Here is a 22646-nt window from a genome sequence, read left to right on the forward strand (position 1 = left end):
TCCAAAGTAGGTGACGTTTTATTTTTTATGCTACAAGTTAAATGTTTTCTGAAAAACTACTTCTACAACTTCAGCAACTTTGCTTCATTTACATACGCTACGTTATTTCAACTTCCTGCCTTCCTCAAACCAAACCCTTTCTCAAACGAGATGCTGATTCTTTGTATGGCATGGTCAAGAAATCTGCCATAAAGAACCCACGACAAAGAATTGCAGCAGTGAACCTCAGTAACAAACCTCAGTAATGCATCACAATGCATGCTAAGCTTCACAAAACGAGTGCTGTAACATGAGCAAAATGGTACATCTTGTATGTTTCTTCTTATTTTTCCTTTTATTTGTACCAGCTCAGCCGGCCACTGATACATAATAAATCACTCACATACATACACCCATGATTCACATACAATATTTACATTGGTTGTAAACATATTAGTTACATCACAATGTGCTCCCATCGTTGCCATGAGATGTCACTCCAAACACCAGGTCAATATGGAACACGCAATATTGTAGCCTCCAAACAACTTTCCTGCCATGCAGTGCTTACACCACATAAGTTATGTGAAAGTGATGATATTCAGTTACTTAACATTGTTTTCCGAAATTTATTACACCATATACACCGTACAAGTCGTCTGGCCATAGCTCCTTAATACTACCTAGTTGACGCCATGCTGGGTTGCTAGTACTTTTTATTTTAATCTCATATTGAGTTACTCAAGTAAAATAAAATGACATTATAATTTTAATATTGACTGTGGTGAGTCATGTCTGTTGTAAAGGTAAATAAATGTGTGTGTTCATTGTGTTGCAGTAGCATTGCAGTGCTAGTAATGTTGATATTACTTTCATATAAATCATGCCTCCTGAATTTGAGTTAAGAAAGAAACAAATAAGTCAACTAAAATCTTCCCTGGCTGCCCAAAAATTCTTTGTCACTAGGCCTTTGATAAAAATCTACAAATGTCACACATGTGTCTTTCAAAATCTCTCGCATTCCCACAAAGAAGAAAAGGATGGTGCATTGCTAAAAGATGAAAAACTGACTGGCAACAACTGCTTATTTAATGGATTTCCAATAAATGTCAACAATAAAAGATTTACAGCTCTTGAATCCCACTGTCATAATGAGAATATAATTACCTATCGTATGGCATGCAAACTGGGTTATAAAATAACTTGTTATGTGACTGGTTCTATCTGCAATTTCATGAGTATAAAGATACATAAATCAAAGCACAGTTGGCAGTGAAGCTGAGAATGTTATTGAGTAATTTCAGTGTAAAAGAAGAGCTTCTGAGAATATTACTGATTTCAGGAGAAACATTGAGGAAATCTGTGAGAAATGTAGAGGAAATGCAAAATTGGCAAAATTGTATACAGTTACAACACTCAGGTACAGGAAAGTTCAAAATCAATACAGTGATTGCAAACGGCAACAATTATTTAATGCTTAGTGACATGCCAACAAAAATTACAAAATATGTGGAAGAAAGTCCAATTTTTGTTTGACATACTTCATAGGAGGTGTATGTAACTCACGTTACTCACACAAATGACATGTAAATAATAATTCATTTCACACCATACATTCTGAAGCACATATGGCATCACCAACATGAGTAAATAAAAAATGCAAATTTTTAGTTCCGAAATTCTTTTTGGCACAGGACGTACTTACCCAAGGTCTTTTAGATAACCCCATAAAAATATATCCACGGAGAGAGAGAGAGAGAGAGAGAGAGAGAGAGAGAGAGAGAGAGAGAGAGATTGCTCAAGCATGTCCAGGTAAGTGTTAAGTGTTTGTTGAAACAATTAGCTAATTAGCTCAACTAAGCAACATAGGCCAGACAATTTTTATGCTGACGATGCTCACAAAGCATTAACTTTTGGTGAGTCACGCCAATGCTTTATTGCATCCGAAGGCTCATCTGTACCCTATACTTGAATTTTTGTACCAGGTTGCCTCATCATTAAAAATAAGATGTGTAGCAAATATTTCTTCCTCCATGGCTTCCAGAATTGCCATAACATAATCCTTACATATGATGTAATCTCCATGTTTCAGTTCCTGTAAAATTTTAATTAAATGCAGTTTCATTTTCAGCTTAGTTTAGAAAACATACCAATCTGTTGGTGGTGGCATTTGTAGTCGCCTACTGGTTTGGTATGTCAATTTTTGCTGACTATATAGCTGACAATTACTTTTTCCTTTGCAAAACATTGTTTATCAAACTGCTGATGCCATCTATGAATGTTATTGACGTTTGGCGTTCATTGATAATGAAATATTGTCTGCACTGAGGTGACAGAATGACAGTTGTTAAATGCTAACATACAGAATACCTTCTGTACAACATCTGCCAATTTCACACACGTCTTGGAACTTTTCACTTATACATCACTGCACATTCACTGGCATCTGATTCCTTGTGCTTGTGCATTGGTCAAAATTTTGAACTTCATTTTATATTTTCTGCAGTTCTTATCCATTTATTGCAATGCATTAAATAGTTACAGCCATTTGTAGTTGCTATATTCTTTTTGATTTGCCCTGTATTTAGAGTAGTTTAAAGTAGAAGAACCATATACATGTTGTTGCATGTTGTTCATTACAGTGTGTGTTGCTCCTCTGTAAAAATTAATGGAAGACTGGAAAAACACTTCATTGTGCATTAGATGTTAAAATTCTAAGGGTTGATACCTTCTGTTTCCTGTATTCCATTTTTCCATTATGACACATATGCAGATTTATGTAAAAGATAGCCGGCTGGAGTGGCCGAGCGGTTCTAGGAGCTACAGTCTGGAGCCGCACGACCACTGCGGTCACAGCTTCAAATCCTGTCTCGGGCATGGATGTGTGTGATGTCCTTAGGTTAGTTAGGTTTAAGTAGTTCTAAGTTCTAGGGGACTGATGACCTCAAAAGTTAAGTCCAATAGTGCTCAGTGCCATTTTTGTAAAAGATATTTACAGTATCAACAGCATCAAAAAAGATAGTCCTGAATACTGCTTCATTAGTTTCACAGAAATGTTCCAACAGTTTTATTTTGTTATAGGTGTGCTACTTTGTGAAACAAGCATTTTTTTAGCTTGGATACTGTATTAATGGCTTTCTGTTTTCAGGGACACTTACTTACGTGGCACATAGAACAATGTATACTGGTCCACATTCACACATTTTTACGACAGCATTGCTTGCTGGAACTCAACCATAGAGAAGCAGTGCTTTCACTTCTGGTGTGGAGGGAAGTCTTTTTACCAATAACAGCACCTCCTGGAGCTCGTCATTTCCTTTTATGTGCAGGACAGGTATAGCTTAGAGATAATGTTTTAATGGAATTTGGCATTTTAGCCAGATAACCAGCTCACTGGTCATATTTTGTAAGCATATGATGTATTTAGTGCACACACAGCACTTTATCTCAGAATGTAACATGTTGTATGTACATTGTGATGTACACACAAAACAGTAGCCAGACATAGCGGTCGTGGGTGCATGAAGTGTGCTTGCTTCTGTGTGTGTGTGGGGGGGGGGGGGGGGGGGTGTATTACTTTCTGGAGAAGACCTTGGCCAAAAGCTCAGTATGTTGCAGTCTTTTCATTGTGCCTGTCCGCAACTCAGCATTTCATTTCTATGGTGAGGAGCAATCTATCCTTTTCATAATTACTCATACACAATAATGTTGTTGTTGTGATCTTCAGTTCAAAGATTTCTTTGATGCAGCTCTCCATGGTAGTCTGTCCTGTACAAGCCCATAACTGCTGCAGCCTACATCCAGCTGAACCTGATTACTATGGTCATGTACTGGTCTCCCCCTTTGCAGCCCCCCCCCCCCCCCCCCCCCCCAAGTAGTTCCCTCCATTCCACATTCGATTCCCAGACTGATGATTCCTTGATGCCTCAGGATGCATCCTATTATCCAATCCCTTTCTTCCCCAGTTTGATTCAGTACCGCCTCAAAGTTATCTAATATACCCGTCTAATCCTCAGCATTCTCCTGTAGAATCAAATTTAAAAACTAATGATTTATTATTGTTTGAACATTTTATCATTGATGTTTCGCTTCTGTGAAAGGCTACACTCCAAAGACCTTCAGACAAGACTCCTAACATTTGCATTTATCTGCAATGTGAAATACTGTTTGTGCTAATGTCAGTCTGGATTTTATGTCCTACCTTTTTATTTTACTGCCCAAATAAAACTCTCATCTACCACTTTCAGTGTCTCATTCCCTAATCTAATTCTCTAGGCATCACCAAATGTAACTGCACTAAATTGTGTTACTTTTGTTGATATTCATTTTATAAACTTTTTTCAAGACACTGTCTATTCAATTCAGTTGCTCTTCAGTAATTTTCCATATGTGACAGAATTATAATGTCACTGGCAACCTCAAAGTTTAAATTTCTTCTTCCTGAGTTTTAATTCCCTTTTTGAAATTCTCATTGGTTTCCTTCACAGCTCTCTTATTGTATAGCTCTGTCTCATTCCCTTTTCAACTGCTGCAACTATTTCATGTCCTTTGACACCTATAAATGTGTCTGATTTTAGTACGAGTTGTAAATAATCATTTGCTCTCTGTATTTTATCCTTCAGAATTTTAAGCACTGTATTCAAGTCAGTATTACCAAAACAATTCTTAAAATCTGTAAATGCTATGAATCTGGGAATGTTCAGTATATGTCCTAAGATTGCACATGTGTTCAACATTATCTTGCACGTGTGTATGTTTTTTCTGGAACCCAAACTGATTTTCTCCTAGGTCCGTTTCACCAGATTTTCTATTTTTCTTTAAATAATTTGTGTCAGTATCTTGCAACCATGACTATTAACCTGATGGTTCAGTAATATTATCATCTGTCTGAACCCGATTTCTTCAGAAATAGAATTATCACATTCACCTACAAACTGAGGGTATTTTGCCTGTTTTATCTTGCACACCACATGGAGTGTTTTATCATGAATGCCTCTCCTGAGTATTTCAGTAATTCTGAGGGAGAATCATCAACTATAGGTGAAGTGGCCATTGTGTTGTAGGTGCATGCTTATAAATGTGAAAACCCATGTAACCAGAATAATAGAAGCATATTAAGTCAATGACAAACAAACAGTAGCCTCTGGATTCACTACGAATAACAAAACAATACTTCTTGGGAACACGTCTTCGTGCCAGCATATAATCTGTCAATATGCAGTGGACTCTCCTTGAATTGGTTAATTGGTTGTAGTTGATATGCTGCAAGGTTGGGTGCTTGAAGTTGAAGTCAGTGATGTCATGCAGAGGAGGCACTTGGGGAGGGCAGCATTTGGGATGCAGCAGGCAACATGTTCTTTGGACTGCAGATGCAGGTGGACATCAGTTGAGCAAGTCTCATTTGCTTGGAAATGAGAACTCTGTGAGGTGACAACAGCACAATGGCGTGACTCATGATGAACTACACCCCTGATTAGGGGGAGAGCTTTGTACTGAAGAAGTGTGAACAGTCAGCATGTGGCCAAATAGCTGCTCTGATATATAACTACTGTAGTCAGTTGAGCCGCAACCTTTATAGCCAGGTCACGGAAAATTGCAGGGATCAGTGCTTCAAGGCACGTGACTGGTGGCAGTGAGAAGTGTTAGCACTTGTGGCAACACCAGTGGTGAAACGAGCCCACTCTGGATGTGTGTTAACCACTGGAGACTTGAGGAAAACAATCCTGCCTATTATTGTGTACATTGGAATGTTTTCTTGTGATTGCCCAAGTCCATGTAGTAAGCAGGTAAAAAGGGCAGCCACTTGCAATACACAGCAGCATGGTGTGTAGTAAGGTCATAGGTGCTAGTTGTGTGATGCCAGACATGGGGCCTTGTGCTGAATTAGGTCTTTCAGTGCTCCGTCCAGTTATTTTCGCCATATCATATCTCCAATCTCACCTTCATCTTCTCCATTTTCCCTTTCTATAACATTGCATGCGAGTTTATTTCTCTTGTACAGGCCTTTATACAAGGGTTGTAACTTAAATAGTGGCAACTATTTATTCACAACCAATATAAAAGAGTTACATGTTTGCACCTGTTACTGTCCTTCAAAGTAGTCACCACCATTGTGTAGAACCCATACCCGGAGATGTGGAAGGCGTTGTATACTGTTAGCAGAGCCTGTTCTGTTGATGGTGCAAATAGAGTGGTCTACTGCCTGTCTAATCTCTGGAACAATTCTGAAACGAATGCCACAAAGTGGTTCCTTCATCTTCGGAATCAAATCAAAGTCACAAGGACCTAAGAGCGGGGAGTATGGTGGATGGTACATTACTTCCCAGTCCCATCGACTGAACAGAGCAGCCACAGCTTGCGCTGTATGCACCTGCGCATTGTCATGCAGAATAATGGGTGGGTTGTGCAGAAAGTGTCGCTGCTTCTTTCGCAATGCTGGTTGCAGGTGATGCTCCAAAACCAAACAGTAATACTGTGCATTGGTGCTCTGCCATGGAGGAACGTAATGCGTTAGGATAACACCATCACAGTCGTACATGAGAATCACCATAACTTTCATCGTACTGGGGCTCTGATGCACTTTTGACTTTCGTGACAACCCATAATGATGCCATTTGTTGGATTGGCTCATACGATGTGGCCCATGTCTCATCCAGTGTTAAGATATGGCATAAGAAAGCCTCTCCTTTGCACTCAGAGTGCTCCAAGTGCATCTGAGGAGTGTCATAATGCATCAATTTCTGCATTTCCATCAAGTCATACAGAACCCATCGTGATGCAATTTTTCGTTTGCCCAGGTCTTCCTTAAGTTGTAAATAAGATGACGAGCCGCTAAGGGCTGCTCATACTTGAATGAACATGGACTGCACAAGTAGCCCTTAGCGGCTCACCATCTTATTTACAACTATTTATGACTTCACCTTTTCGACTTTGATTTTTTTTAAATGTGACTTGTAAGTACTGCATCTCTTTCCAGTCAGTACAAACTTTAATTTTATTAATGTATTATGTACCTAATATGTTTTAGAACAGTTAGTTTAATTCTGAAGATGACACTCATAGTAGCGTCGAAAACTGGTCAATTTTGTCTTAATATTTGTGACCGAGGGCTTATTTGTTCTAATATAATTCTGACACGGTCACTGAACCTTAGCAGCTATGTTCAAAGTTTTAGATGTCTCCAATCTCACCTTCATCTTCTTCCTTTTCCCTTTCTATAACATTGCATGCGAGTTTATTTCCCTTGTACAGGCAAAAATACTTGTTCAAAACCGGTGGTAGGCAGAAAACATCTTCCAAGATTCTCCTAAATGCTTTCTCCAAAAATTATTTTGAGCAGTTAGTCCATGAACCCACGCGAATTGTAAATAGTTGCGAAAACACACTTGACCTCTTAGCCACAAACAATCCAGAACTAATAGAGAGCATCATGACTGAGACAGGGATTAGTGATCATAAGGTCGTTGTAGCTAGGCTCAATACCGTTTCTTCCAACAAACACAAAATAATTTTATTTAAAAAAGTGGATAAAGTGTCACTAAAAGCCTTCCTAAGAGACAATCTCCATTCCTTCCGAACTAACTATGCAAATGTTGACGAGATATGGCTCAAATTCAAAGATATAGTAGCAACAGCAATTGAGAGATTCATATCTCATAAATTGCTAAGAGATGGAACTGATCCCCCATGGTTCACAAAACAGGTCCGAACGCTGTTGCAGAGGCAACAGAAAAAGCATGCGAAGTTCAGAAGAATGTGAAATCCCAAAGATTGGATCAAATTTACATACGCGCGAAATTTGGCACGGACTTCAATGTGAGATGCCTTTAATAGGTTCCACAATGAAATATTGTCTTGAAATTTGGTAGAAAATCTGAAGAAATTCTGGTCGTATGTAAAGTACACAAGCGGCAAGACGCAGTCAATACCTTCGCTGCACAGTGCTGATGGTACTGTTACCGACGACTGTGCCGCTAAAACGGAGTTATTGAATGCAGTTTTCTGAAGTTCGTTCAGCAGGGAAGACGAATGGAATATTCCAGAATTTGAAACACGAACAGCTGCTAGCATGAGTTTCTTAGAAGTAGATATCTAAGGGGTTGCGAAGCTACTCAAACTGCTTGATACAGACAAGTCTTCAGGTCCAGATTGTATACTGATTAGGTTCCTTTCAGATTATGCTGATACAATAGTTCCCTACTTAGCAATCATATACAACCGCTCGCTCACCGATAGATCTGTACCTACAGATTGGAAAATTGCGCAGGTTGCACCATTGTTTAAGAAGGGTACTAGGAGTAAACTACAGACCTATATCATTGACGTCGGTTTGCAGTAGGGTTTTGGAGCATATACTGTATTCAAACATTATGAATCACCTCGAAGGGAACGATCTGCTGATACATAATCAGCATGGTTTCAGAAAACATCGTTCTTGTGCAACCCAGCTAGCTCTTTACTCGCACGAAGTAATGGCCGCTATCGACAGGGGATCTCAGGTTGATTCCGTATTTCTGGATTTCCGGAAAGCTTTTGACACCATTCCTCACAAGCGACTTCTAATCAAGCTGCGGGCCTATGGGGTATCGTCTCAGTTGTGCTACTGGATTCGTGATTTCCTGTCAGGAAGGTTGCAGTTCGTAGTAATAGATGTCAAATCATTGAGTAAAACTGAATTGATATCAGGTGTTCCCCAGGGAAGCGTCCTGGGACCTCTGCTGTTCTTGATCTATTTAAATGACCTGGTTGACAATCTGAGCAGTTCTCTTAGGTTGTTCGCAGATGATGCTGTAATTTACCGTCTAGTAAGGTCATCCGTAGACCAGTATCAGTAGCGAAGTGATTTAGAAAAAATTGCTATGTGGTGTGGGAGGTGGCAGTTGACGCTAAATAACGAAAAGTGTGAGGTGATCCACATGCATGAGTTCCAAAAGAAATCCGCTGGAATTCGATTGCTCAATAAATAGTACAATTCTCAAGGCTGTCAATTCAACCAAGTACCTAGGTGTTAAAATCACGAACAGCTTCAGTTGGAAAGACCACATAGAGAATAGTGTGGAGAAGGCGAGCCAAAGGTTGCATTTCATTGGCAGGACACTTAGAAGATGCAACAAGTCCACTAAAGAGACAGCTTACACTACACTTGTTCATCCTCTGTTAGAATATTGCTGCACAGTGTGGGATCCTTACCAGGTGGGATTGACAGAGGACATCGAGAGGGTGCAAAGAAGGGCAGCTCGTTTTGTATTATCGCGTTATAGAGGAGAGAGTGTGGCAGATATGATACACGAGTTGGGATGGAAGTCATTACAGCATAGACGTTTTTCGTCGCGGCGAGAGCTTTTTACGAAATTTCAGTCACCAACTTTCTCTTCCGAATGCGAAAATATTTTGTTGAGCCTCAAACTCACTTAAATCTTGATAACCTGCAATTGTAACAGCAGTAACCATACTAACAATTGCACCAGACACTTGTCTCAAGTTGATTCCGTATTTCTAGATTTCCGGAAAGCTTTTGACACCGTTCCTCACAAGCGACTTCTAATCAAGCTGCGGAGCTATGGGGTATCGTCTCAGTTGTGCGACTGGATTCGTGATTTCCTGTCAGGAAGGTCGCAGTTCGTAGTAATAGACGGCAAATCATCGAGTAAAACTGAAGTGATATCAGGTGTTCCCCAGGGAAGCGTCCTGGGACCTCTACTGTTCCTGATCTATATAAATGACCTGGGTGACAATCTGAGCAGTTCTCTTAGACTGTTCGCAGATGATGCTGTAATTTACCGTCTAGTAAGGTCATCCGAAGACCAGTATCAGCTGCAAAGCGATTTAGAAAAGATTGCTGTATGGTGTGTCAAGTGGCAGTTGACGCTAAATAACGAAAAGTGTGAGATGATCCACATGAGTTCAAAAAGAAATCCGTTGGAATTCGATTACTCGATAAATAGTACAATTCTCAAGGCTGTCAATTCAACTAAGTACCTGAGTGTTAAAATTACGAACAACTTCAGTTGGAAGGACCACATAGATAATATTGTCAGGAAGGCGAGCCAAAGGTTGCGTTTCATTGGCAGGACACTTAGAAGATGCAACAAGTCCACTAAAGAGACAGCTTACACTACACTCGTTCGTCCTCTGTTAGAATATTGCTGCGCGGTGTGGGATCCTTACCAGGTGGGATTGACGGAGGACATCGAAAGGGTGCAAAAGAGGGCAGCTCGTTTTGTATTATCATGTAATAGGGGAGAGAGTGTGGCAGATATGATACGCGAGTTGGGATGGAAACCATTAAAGCAAAAACTTTTTCGTCACGGCAAGATCTCTTCCGAACTTTCTCTTCCGAATGCGATAATATTTTGTTGAGCCCAACCTACATAGGTAGGAATGATCATCAAAATAAAATAAGAGAAATCAGAGCTCGAACAGAAAGGTTTAGGTGTTTGTTTTTCCCGCGCGCAGTTCGGGAGTGGAATGGTAGATAGATAGTATGATTGTGGTTCGATGAACCCTTTGCCAAGCACTTAAATGTGAATTGCAGAGTAGTCATATAGATGTAGATGTAGAAGATGATCATGGCTGAGCACCACTTATTATTACACAGTACATTTTTCCACAATGAAGACTTTCTTTCTTAAATGAGTTACCCAAGAACATTATTCCATGTGACATTATTGAATAAAAATATGTCAGCTTACTGATATGCTTTTTCCACAAGATTTTCAATGTTTCTGCACTTGAATTTGGCTGAACTGAGTTGTTTTAGGTGTTCCAAAATGTGTTTTTTCCAATTTAAATGCTCATAAGTATGCATCCCATAGAAATTTTGAAGTTTACACCCTATTTATTATTTCCTCGCCATTTGTTATACTCATCATTGCTGTAGTACCTCTGGATGTGCTGAACTGAATATGTTGTCTTTTTAAAATTGAGGGTGGGACCATTTGCAGAAAACCAGTCAATGCTACTTTTAAAAACTTGGTTTGCCTTTTCATATATTTTTGTATGTATGCTTGGATTGAATTACAACACTGGTGTCATCTGCAAAAAGAACTAATTCTGCTTAATTTGTACTAGACAGAAGATCATTTACATACATGAGGAACAGTAGTGGACATAAGATTGAACCTTGAGGAACCCCATTCGTGCTTTCTACCCCCGTCAGAATTAAGTCCCTAGACCATATTACTTCAATTACTAAGTACGACATTCTGCATTCTTTTGGTTAGATATCACATTATCCATTGGTTGGCTGTACCATCAGTTCCATAAAACATTAATTTACCTAGGAGATTACTGTGATTCACACAGTGAAATGCCTTATAGAGGTCAGAGAAAATAGCCGCAAGCACTGTTTTATTATTTAATGCTTGTAAAATTGGGTGAGTGAATGTGTAAATGGCGTTCTCAGTTCTTCTGAAACCCAAACTGTGATAATAAGGATACTGTAGTTACTAAGGTGAGATACTATTCTAGAATACATCACCTTGTCAAAAATTTTGGAGAATCTCTTGTCACCTTCCTTAAAGAGGGGCTTAACAACAGCAAATTTCAGTCTCCCTGGAAAAATGCCTTGAGTTAGTGATACATCACATATTTTAGATTAGACTGGACTTATTATGTGGGAACAAACTTTTAGTTCTCTATAGAAAACACCTGAGGAGCTTTTATTTTTGAAAGAGTGTATAATTTTCTTAACTTCACAAAGAGAAGTTGGTGATACATACATATGACTGAATTTTATGAAAGTGACAGTGCTGGCAGTGGAGGAACTGGAACATTATATGGGACACTTCAGGTGTCACTTGTTTCACTTCCACTGTATCCAACTCGGAGCATCTACACTCACTGCAGGGTGAGTCGCAGTTAGTTACACTGTCACATCACTTGAGATGGAAAGTCATTGTGGAGGCTGGCTGTCTGGCCTTACCTATTCACCCTGTGTGTGGACAAGGGCCACAGAATAGGCTTGAAGCAAACAGATGGGAGGGAGGATTTACTAGTTGTTGGGTGCTCCAATGTTACGCACATTGTGGAACCCCTCAAGGAAATAGCATACAGAGCCAGAATGAATTCCAATGTGCACTCAGTGTGTCTGTCAGGGGGGGCCTCATCTGCTTATCTGAGATGTGGAGCAGGCCCTGCTTGCAGCTATTGAGGATGCAGGGTGCAGTAGTCTGCAAGTTGTCGCTTGTGTTGGCACCATTTACACCTTTTGCTTGGGTAATGAGGACCTCCTCAGTTTGCACAAGTGGCTAGCAGAAGTGGCAAAGGTTGCTGGCCTCACTTGTGGGGACAAAGAAGAGCTCCCAGTTTGCAACATCGTTCCCAGAGTAAATCAGTTCCTGTGGCTTGGAGCCAAGTGGAGGGTCTAACCTAGAGGCCCCGTCAATTCTGTGATAGTTATAGCTGCAGATTTCTGGACCTGTGGGAATGGGGTGCAGAGCTGTAAGATTCACTGTGGTAGGTCAGGGGTGGAGCACTACACAAAGGAAGCAGTTACTCAGGTAGTGAGTCCTTGGGATGCATATGGGTTTTTGTTTTAGACTGTGTGGTAGGTTGAGGATGTTTGATGAATGCTCACTAGTCAATATGCGGAGTGTAAAATTAGATTGTGTAAAGAGTAGACCTCATCAACTGTCAAAGTTTTAACAGTAAATTGTCAAAGTATTCATAACAAAGTCCTTGAATTTATTGCCTCCAGGAAAGTTGGCCCACTTAAATTATTACAGAACCGAGACCTGACTGAAACTTGAAGTAGAAAGCTCCAAAATATTTACCAAGGCATGGAAAGTGCGGCAGTCACCACAAATGCCTACTGCAGCAGCAACACCGCGCACAGAACAGTGATGTGGGTTGCCGACTCCGCTGCTAAGTCTGGCCGACGCAAGAGTGTTTACAAGCAAGTACCACAGTTGACAACAAACACGTAGTTATGGCCAACGTCCATCAGAGGGCATCAACCAGCAGGGAGTGCGAGATCAATGAACTATTTCCTGGCTAACACATGTGTGCAAATAGTAGCTGAAGCCCATCCATTCAACAGGCAGTTCTCAGCTTGTGGTGTGTAGAGAAGATCGCCGGTCCAGTGGTGTGCCACGTCAACCATCCTCTCTTCCGCAACAATTGTGCTACATCGCTTCTGTCATCTAGGCTATATACCAGCTGCTAACAGCCGACTTTGACGTGAAACATTTTTAGGGGTACAGAGTCAAAGGGAACTCTGAGTATAGGAATTAGTTGTTATTTGCTTCATCCACAAAATGGATCCTTATTGTTTGTTTGACTTTGATGAGTGTGTTATTGTTGGTGGTTTATTGTAGTTTCCTTAATAAAAACAAGTTGGTTCTTGCTCTGTAGAGGTTGCGCAGTGGTTAGACACTGGACTCGCATTCGGGAGGACGACAGTTCAATCCCGCATCTGGCCATCCTGATTTGGGTTTTCCGTGATTTCCCTAAATCGCTCCAGGCAAATGCCGAGATGGTTCCTTTGAAAGGGCACGGCCAACTTCCTTCCCCCTCCTTCGCTAATCCGATGAGACCGATGACCTCGTTGTCTGGTCTCCTTCCCCAAACAACCCAACCCCTTGCCCTAGATTTAGCAGTGGCGACGAGTTTGTTTGAACTCCTGGGTTTCTCCATTGTTTGTTACCCTGGCTGATGGTATTCCGGGTTTAGATGCGCCATTGGCTCGTATCCTTGAGCTATTGGATCGTATGCAACTGACGAATGAACTTCTGATTCAGCATTTACGGGCTTCGACTAGTGTTCCTCTGGGGGTTCCGGCGTCGGCCACTCCTGCTGTGTTCCTGCCATTTGACAAGTCTATTGAACGGTAGAGTAATTATGCCGTTTGCTTGGAACAACATTTCCTTGCCCATGGAATCATCGACACTGGCCAGTGTCATGTGTTTTTTCTTGCCTGTGTGGGTCCTGACATTTATCGCTTAGTGCAACAGCTGAATCCGGAGGTAGAGCCACATGCCCTCGCATATGAACAGCTGACCACCAGTTTAACAGAGTATTTTTATGCCCAGGTACACGTTGCGACAGCTCACCACATGTTCTTCAGCTGTCAGAAGCTTCCATTGCAGTCTTACAGGGAATGTATCGTTTGCCTTCAAAGGTTCTCCCGGGACTGCCATTTCTCTAGTGCAACTCGGGGTGTGAGCAGTCATATGGTTCGGCCCTCGTTGATGACATGATTCTGGTGCATGCTCCTGACGATGCCTTGTGAACGGATCTGTTAAAGCTGAAGGATCCCTTCTTGGATACGTGGCTGTCAGTCATTCGTGCCCATGAACAGTCTTCCCATTTGTCTGTGGTGCTCCATGCCTCACCACAGGTCTTTGCCCATTCTTGCTCAGAGCCACATCCGCTGGAGCAACGACCACGCCAACGGCCCGTGGCAGGCCCCCCCACCGCTGCCTCCTCGTCCAGACCAGGTTATGGGTTCTCGGGGTCAGCAACGTCAGAAGCTGCCCTCCTGTCATTAATGCTTTTGTGTTTCGCACCCACACCATGATTGTCATTTGCAGTGGGTGGTCTGTTCCATCTGTGGGACGAAGGGTCATCGGGCCAACGTTTGCTGCTGCTCTTCGTCAGTGGAGGTGGACCTCATGGAGTTGGACACTCCAGACTTGGTCTTGGCAGATTTTGACCAGCTGCTGAGTGCCTCCTTCGTCCAGTCAGTCCTCCCACATATGGCGGGGCCCATCGCTCTGACGGTTCAGATCAACAGGACTCCCCTCCGTCTTCAGTTGGATACAGGGTCCTCCACCAATATTATTGACACCAACACTCACTGCTGCTTTGGTGCTCCAACACTCCGCCCACTCCTGACACCCTTGACAAGCTATAGTAACGACATTATCCACATGCAGGGCTGGTTCCTGGCGCAGGTGCAGTGTGTCTCTTATGATGTCACCGCCCGAGTTTTGGTCCTAGTTGCCTCCGCAGCCACTAAACTGTTGGGGATGGATCTTTTTCATTCTATTGGCCTTGAGATCTATGATTCGGCCTCTGCAGTCCAAACAGTGTCCCCTGATGCTCTTTTACAGGAGCTTTTCGATACCTTCCCTGACGCTTCTTTGATTCTTCTCTGGGGGTGTCCAGTTTCAAAGTACACATTGAACTACTTCCCTCAGCTGTTCTGAAGTTTCACAAGCCTCATCCAGTGCCTTTTTCCCTGCAGGATGCCCTACACAAGGAACTGTGTCGCCTTGTGGAGATAGGAGTTCTGAGACCGATTGGCGCATTGTCATCCTCGAAAAACTGAATGGGTCCCTCTGGGAATGTGGCAATATATCTTAAGGCCACTGTCAATGCCCAGCGAGTCATTGACTCTTACCCTATCCTGAAGGTCGATGATATTTTGTCCAACTTGGTGTGTGGAAAGATCTTTGCAAAGAATTATCTTAAGGAAGCATACCTGCAGCTGCCAGTCAGTGCTACTTCTCAAGAGGTCCTCATCATCAGTACTGCCTTTGGGCTCTTCTGGTACAACTGCCTACCCTTTGGGATCACCAATGCTCCAGCCATCTTTCAATGCTTTCTAGAGTCTGTCAGTAAGGAGGTCCCCAGCACCTCCAATTACTTAGATGACATTTTAGTCACAGGGATCTTGGCCCCGGACTAACCACAGATTCTTCAGCAACGTTTTGAGGATGTGCAGGCTGAGGGGTTGTGGTGCAACAGGGTCAAATGTCAATTTTTTTTGTGCTACAAGTAACCTCTCTCGACCACATCTTGAGCGCTGCGAGCATTCGCCCAACGCTGCAGTACCTCGAGGCCATTCAGCGGTTCCAGATGCTGACAAACATCTCCCAGCTCAAATCCATCTTGGGTCAACTCACCTATTATCGGCATTTCATCCCACATGCTGCAGCTCTGGTGGAGCCTCTGCATCACCTGCTTCACAAGAATGTTCCCTGGACCTGGTCGCCAGACTTTCCAGCATCTCAAATCTGCTCTTTTCGTTCCACTGTGCCTCGTCCCATACGACCCTGGCAAGCCTCTACTTTTGGCTGCTGATGCGCCGGATTATGAGCTGAGGGCTGTGTTGTCTCAGATCGTTGACGATGTTGAGTGCCCAGTGGCTTTTGTCTCAAAAACACTATCACATGCAGAGCGCAACTATAGCGACATCGGGGAGGAGGCCTTCGCCATCATATTTAGATTCAGAGAAGTTCCACGACTTCATCTACGGCCATCGGTTCACACACTACACAGACCAGAGCCCTTGGTCTCTGTGTTCGACGGCACATCTGCCGTCCTTACCCAGACTGCTCACCCCCTGCAGTGCTGGGCATTGTTCCTTGCAGGGTACACCTACCACCTACGACATTCATTACCAGGCCACGGCCCTCCATGCCAGCGCTTTTTCTTTTTACTTCCTGTGGGGGCAGATTCTGACTTTGATGCTGATCTGGTTGCTTGTTTTCATCTGGATGATGCTGGCTCCTCCCCCATCGCTGCATTGCCACTGAATGCCTGGCTCGTTGCATAGCACACGGTCTCAGACCTGGTTCTCTGGATGATTCTGCACCATGTTCAAGTCGAGTGGCCCTCCAATTGTCGTCAGGTGTCAGACCTGGAGGTTTGGGCTTACTCACCTTGCTGCAATGACTTATCTGTTTGTGACAGGGTTCTTCTTCTCTTAGGTGGTACTGATCGCTGGCATGTCCTGGTACTGTCCTCCCTCCGTCAGCTGGTCCTCACACTCCTACATGTCGGGCACTGGGGGATCATCCTGACAAAGCACCTCGCCCGCCAACATGTCTGTTGGCAGGGAATGGACAGCGACATCACCCACATGGTGGTTTCCTGCTCCTCCTGTCAGAGTCTGTAGTTAGTCCATGTCCTCCGACTGCTGCCCTGTGGTCTCGGCTCCATCTGGATTTTGTAGATCCATTCCTAGGGTTCTACTCACTCATTTTGGTGAACGCCAGCAGTGATTTTCCATACTTCTCACGCTTGTCCTTGATAACTGCCGCTCACACCATTCAAGCTGTCTCTCATATTTTCACCATCTAGGGTCTACCGAAGGTGATTGTGATGGACAACGGTCCACAGTTCACGTTGGTAGAGTTTACTTCCTTCTGTGCTACATTGGGCATCCAAGTACTGCATATGGCGCCATTCCATTTCACACCCAGTGGGTTGGCCTAAACGTTTGTCCACACATTTAAATCGCAGATGGCCAAACTGTGTCAGCATCACTCCCAGGCAGCTGCCCTTGACCTCTTCCTGTCTACTTATTATTCTTCTGGTCACTATGAGTCCTCTCCAGCGGAGAAGCTGCATGCCCACCCTCATCAGATGTCCTTGTCTCTCCTGTTTCCTGCTTCCCCTTGTCCAGCTGCGGTTGTCTCCACAGGATCCTGTCTGGGCATTGGTGTTTCCCAAGTGTTGCCCCTGCTGGGTTCCCACCGAGGTGTCCACACTTTTTGGCCGCACCATGGCAATTGTCGTCCTTGATGGTGGTTCCCTCTGTCAGAAGTACTTCGACCAGCTACGGCACCATTGTGAGCCAGGCCCGTCACTGCTGTTTTCTCCAGCACCACACCTTTGGTCTGAGGTCTTCTGGAAGGCCAGGAGTTCACCGTTGCAGCTGCCACCGTTGCAGCAGCCACAGTTGTGGCAACCGATGTGGCAGTCGTCGTCGTACCCGACGAGGGCTTTCGCAGAGTCCCCGTGGGCAGGTCTTCCACCTGTGGATGCTGATGGGGCTCCCTCCACCACCAGCACCTCCGCTGCCAATCGTGGTCTCATTCAACCAGCGGAACCAGGGACTGACATCGAGATGTGCCTTCGCCTTAACCCTGGGAGGGATGGGGGGAGGATTGCTGCAGTCACAACAGACATCTACTGCAGCAGCTACACCGCAGACAGACCAGTGACGCGGATAGCCTATTCCGCTGCAAAATCTGGCCTATGCCAGAGTGTTTACAAGCCAGTACCACAGTTGACAACAAGCACGTAGGTGCGGCCAATGTCCCTTAAAGGGCATCAACTAGCAGCAGGGAAAGGGGATGCAAAGATCAGTGAACTATTTCCTGGCGATCACGTGTGTGCAAATAGTTCTGGAAATATCCTTCCACCCGGGACTAGATAAACCGGTGCCCAGCCATTCAGTGGGCTGTTCTCGACTCATCGAGTGCAGAGAAGATCGGCCAGTCCAGCGTTGTGCCATCTCGACCATCCTCTCTTCCACAACAATTGCGCTATGTCACTTCTGTCATGTAGGCTATCTATCAGCTGGTAACTGCCGACTTCGACATGGAACAGTTGTACAGGTATAGAGTCAAAGGGAACTCTGATTATAAGAATTAGTTGGTATTTTCTTGATCTGCAGAAGGGATCATTATTGGTTTTTTTTTTTTAAGAGTGTGTTACTGTTGGTGGTTTATTGCAGCTTCCTTAATAAAAATGAGTTGGCAAAACGAGATTTAGCAGAAAGTATATTGAAAAGACAGATTAGATACCATAGAAGGGGGAGTGTGCATTGCTGTTGACAAAACTGTTATGTCTATCGTGATTAAAATTGAGTCTGGTCGTAAAGTTAGGTGGACACGAGTATTATACATAAATGAACTCCAGTTAATTATTGGATGTTTTTACCAGCCCCCTGATTTTGCCATAACAGTTGTAGAATCATTTGAGGAAAGTCTACACACAGTAGCGCAGAAATACCCAGATCATGCTGTATTAATCGATGGTGGCTTTAGTCTATCAAGTATAGACTGGAATGTCTTTGGATTCACTGCAGGTGGTTCGGACAGACAGTTTTGTGAAGTACTTTTGAACACATTTTCCAAAAACTGCCATGAACAACTAGTTAGACAACCCACACACAATGAAATTATTTTGAACCTTGTAGCTACAAATAGGACTAATCTTATCGACACAGTATCTGTATAAAGACAGGGATTAGTGATCATGATATCATCATAATGACAAGGGTTACTAAATTTAATAAACTGGTCTAGAAGGCAGGAGAGTATTTGTACTAGAAAAAAAGCAGATAAACAGTTGTTAGTATCTCACTGAGACAGTGAATGTATGCAATTTAGCTCCAGTATGATGGACATGAAGGAATTATGGGCGAAGTTTAAACTGATTGTAAATCACGCTCCGGGGATGTGTGGCCCTAGTAACTGAATGAAGGATCGAAAAGACCCACCATGATTTAATAATTAAATTCTGAAAATGCTGAGGAAACAGGAATTGTTGCACTCCCAGTTGAAAAAAAGAACACGCAAATGTTGACAGGCAAATGTTAGTAGAAATTCATGTGTCCGTAACAAGATCAATGGAGAAAAAGTTCCCCCATCATACCATAGTGAAAGGTCAGGCTGAGAGCCCAAGAAAATTCTGGTCATACGTAAATTCAGTAAGCAGGTTGGAGACTTCTACGCACTCACTCATTGACCAGTCTGGGGTAGCAGTAGAAGACAGCAAAAGGAAAGCCTTATTCATGCTGGAGGATGATACAAACATACTATTGTTTGACTGTTGTGCAGATTCCCATTGGAGGACATAGAAAGAGGCTTCTATGGTAAAGAGAAGGAACTAACTGAAAGAGTTGAGAACAAATAAGTCACCATGCCCAGATAGAATCCCAGTTTTGTTTTACAGAGGGTACTCTGTGGCATTGGCTCCTTACTTAGCTTCCAGTTATCGTAAATCTGTTTCCTAGCAAAAAGTCCCAAGTGACTGCAAAAAAGTGCAGGTGACTCCCATATATAAAAAAGGTAAAAGAACAGGCCCACATAATTTCAGACCAATATCCTTAATATCGGTTTACTACAGAATTATTGAACACATTCTGAGTTACAGTTTAATACATTTCCTAGAGACATAAATGCTTCTGTCCTCAAATCAACACAGAATTAGAAAGCATTTCTCATGTGAAACATAGCTTGTTCTTTTCTCACATGATATCCCACACGCCATGGATAGAAGGCAATAGCCAGATTACACATTCCTAGGTATCCAGCAAGTTTTTTATGTAGTTCCCCATTGCAGACTGTTGATGGAGGTCCGGGCATATGTTTTAGGTTCCCAGATACGCAAGTCTCTCAAAGACATTTAAAGTAATAGAATTTAGTATTTTGGTCTTGACAGTGAGTGTTCATCAGAGGCAAAGGTATCTTTAGGGGTATCACAGGAAAGTGTGATAGGACTGTTCTTATTATCTCTATCTAGAAATGAACTGACAGACAGGGTTCACAGCAATTTACGACTGTTTGCTGGTAACACTGTGGTATATGGGAAGGTGATGCCATTGAGTGTTTGTAGGAATATACAAGATAGCTTGGACAGAATTTCTAGTTGATGGTATGAATGGCAGCTTGCTTTTAATGTAGAAACCTGTAAGTTATGTGGATGAGTAGGAAAAGTAACCCTATAGCATTAGTATACAGCATTAGTAGTGTGATGCTTGACACAGTCACATCAATTAAATATGTAGATGTATTGTTGCAAAGCGATATGAAACAAAATGAGCACATCAGTTTGGCAGTTGGGAAGGCAAATGCTCAACTTCATTTCATTAGGAGAATTTTGGGAAATTGTATCTCATCCAAAAGAGAGATGGCATATAGGAGGCTAGTGTGACTCATTTGGGATCCCTATCTGGTCAGATTAAAGGAAGACATTGAAGCAATTCTGAGGCATGCTGCTAGATTTGTTACCAGTAGGTTTGATCAGCATCCAAGTATTACAAAGATACTTCGTGAACTCAAATAGGAATCCCCGGAGACAAGATTACGCTCTTTTTGCATGGCACTATTGCTGAAATTTAGAAAACCAACATTTGGGGGTGACTGGGGAATAATTCTACAGCCATCAACATACATTTTGCGTAAGGACAATTGGATATAAGATGTGAGAAATTAGGACTTATGTGGACTCACTACATTGTTATTTTTCCCTCACTCTATTTGCAAGTGGGACAGGAAATAAAATGACTAGTAGTGCTACATGGTACCCTCCACCATGCACTAATTTATGATGGCTTGTGGTGTAGGTATGTAGATGTTGATGTACATAAACATTATTTTTGGAATCTCACACTCACTGCAAAAATTCTTAATCATTGAGTGACATATATCTATAGCAATTTGTTTTCTGTGTTCAATAAGGATTACTTGTTTCAAGTAACTCAGCTGAATAAACATGTGCCGCATGGGACTAGCCGAGCAGTCTAAGGCGCTGCAGTCACGGACTGTGCGGCTAGTCCCGGTGGAGGTTCGATTCCTCCCTCGGGCATGGGTGTGTGTGTTTGTCCTTAGGATAATTATTTAGGTTAAGTAGTGTGTAAGCTTAGGGACTGATGACCTTGGAAGTTAAGTCCCATAAGATTTCATACACATTCTATCATTTTTGTATAGACATGTGATAACACAACCCACGTAAAAGTCATAACACAGAAAATATTCACAACATTTTGAGGAAATTTTTAAAGGGCAGTTAAATACCTTAAGAAAGTTATGAGCATACATGTTCATACTGTCTAACACTTGTTGCTCTGTCCCCCCCTTCACCCTCCCCCCCCCCCCCCCCCCCCCCCACACACACACCAGAAAATATGAGTACAATAAGACTCTTCTTTATGAGAATGTGGCTAGCACCTTGCATTTAGGAGGGCAATGGTTTGAATACCCGTACAGCCATTCAGTGTTAGGTTTTATGTGATTTCCTTAAATCGCTTAAGGTAAATTCCAGGATGATTTCTTTGAAAGGGCATGGCTGAACTCCTTCCCCATCACCTACCCTAATACAAGCTTTTGCTCTGTCTGTAATGACCTCATTGTCAACAGGATATTAAACTCTAATCTTCCTTTTCTTCTGCTTCTACATGTACCTACCACCAACGAGATGACAAACAACACAGCAGTGCCACATTGTCTAATATTTCTCCCACCCTCTAAAACTTCATCTTGTATTCTGCATCCATTCCATGCCATGTGCTGCTCCAGTGTAATATTTTACTATGCCTCATATGTGTGCTGTTAAGAAAACTATTATTCCATATCATCCAAAATGTGAAAACTGTTAAATTAGAAATATCAAGTTGTGAGCAAGTGTTGGAATTCTGAAGTATCTGAAGAATTTTGGTTAAGTATAATTGCAAGTGCAGTTCTTTTCCAATGATGCAGAAGGCAGATATTCAACTTCAGAAGGAAAGTAAAATTAGTAAATTGATATAAACATTTATATTTACATCACATTTCATATGAGGCATTATACTCAGTAACCTTGTAGGTGTCTCAATTCCTTTAATGCTAGATGAAAAACTGAAGCAGGTAAAAGCTGAAAACCCAAATTGTAGTCCTAGTTTAGTAGTTTAGATCTGAAATGATATATTATCAACAAGGCACTGTATTATACAGTTAATTATTAGGTTACCTTCAATTAGGAATGTTGGTGCACTCAGTGACTGTGATATTATTTATTATTATTTATAAATTATAGAGTGCAGCAATCAGTCTCTCTCTTTTTTTAAAAAAAAAAAAAAGAAAAAAGGGCAAATCCAGATTTTGGCTAGTGTCTAGCCATTATCAATGCACTATTTTTTGGTATTGATACATGTCAGTTTCCTGTTGTTCAGGCATCAGTCACAGTCAAAGAACTGTGAGTGATGCCCGAACAACAGGGAACTGACATGT

General features: G+C 42.3%; 1 protein-coding gene across 2 annotated transcripts in view; it reads left to right on the forward strand.

The window, feature by feature from the left end:
• LOC126297512 (protein inturned) overlaps positions 1–22646 on the forward strand; it is a 229004-nt gene that overhangs the window by 147047 nt on the left and 59311 nt on the right. For both annotated transcript variants that reach the window (XM_049988398.1, XM_049988397.1), the window contains exon 13: positions 3128–3313. In XM_049988398.1, the coding sequence (XP_049844355.1) occupies positions 3128–3313 (186 nt within the window). The remainder of the gene's footprint in view (positions 1–3127; positions 3314–22646) is intronic.

This window comes from Schistocerca gregaria, chromosome X (assembly GCF_023897955.1).
Source record: "Schistocerca gregaria isolate iqSchGreg1 chromosome X, iqSchGreg1.2, whole genome shotgun sequence".
NCBI lineage: Eukaryota > Metazoa > Arthropoda > Insecta > Orthoptera > Acrididae > Schistocerca > Schistocerca gregaria.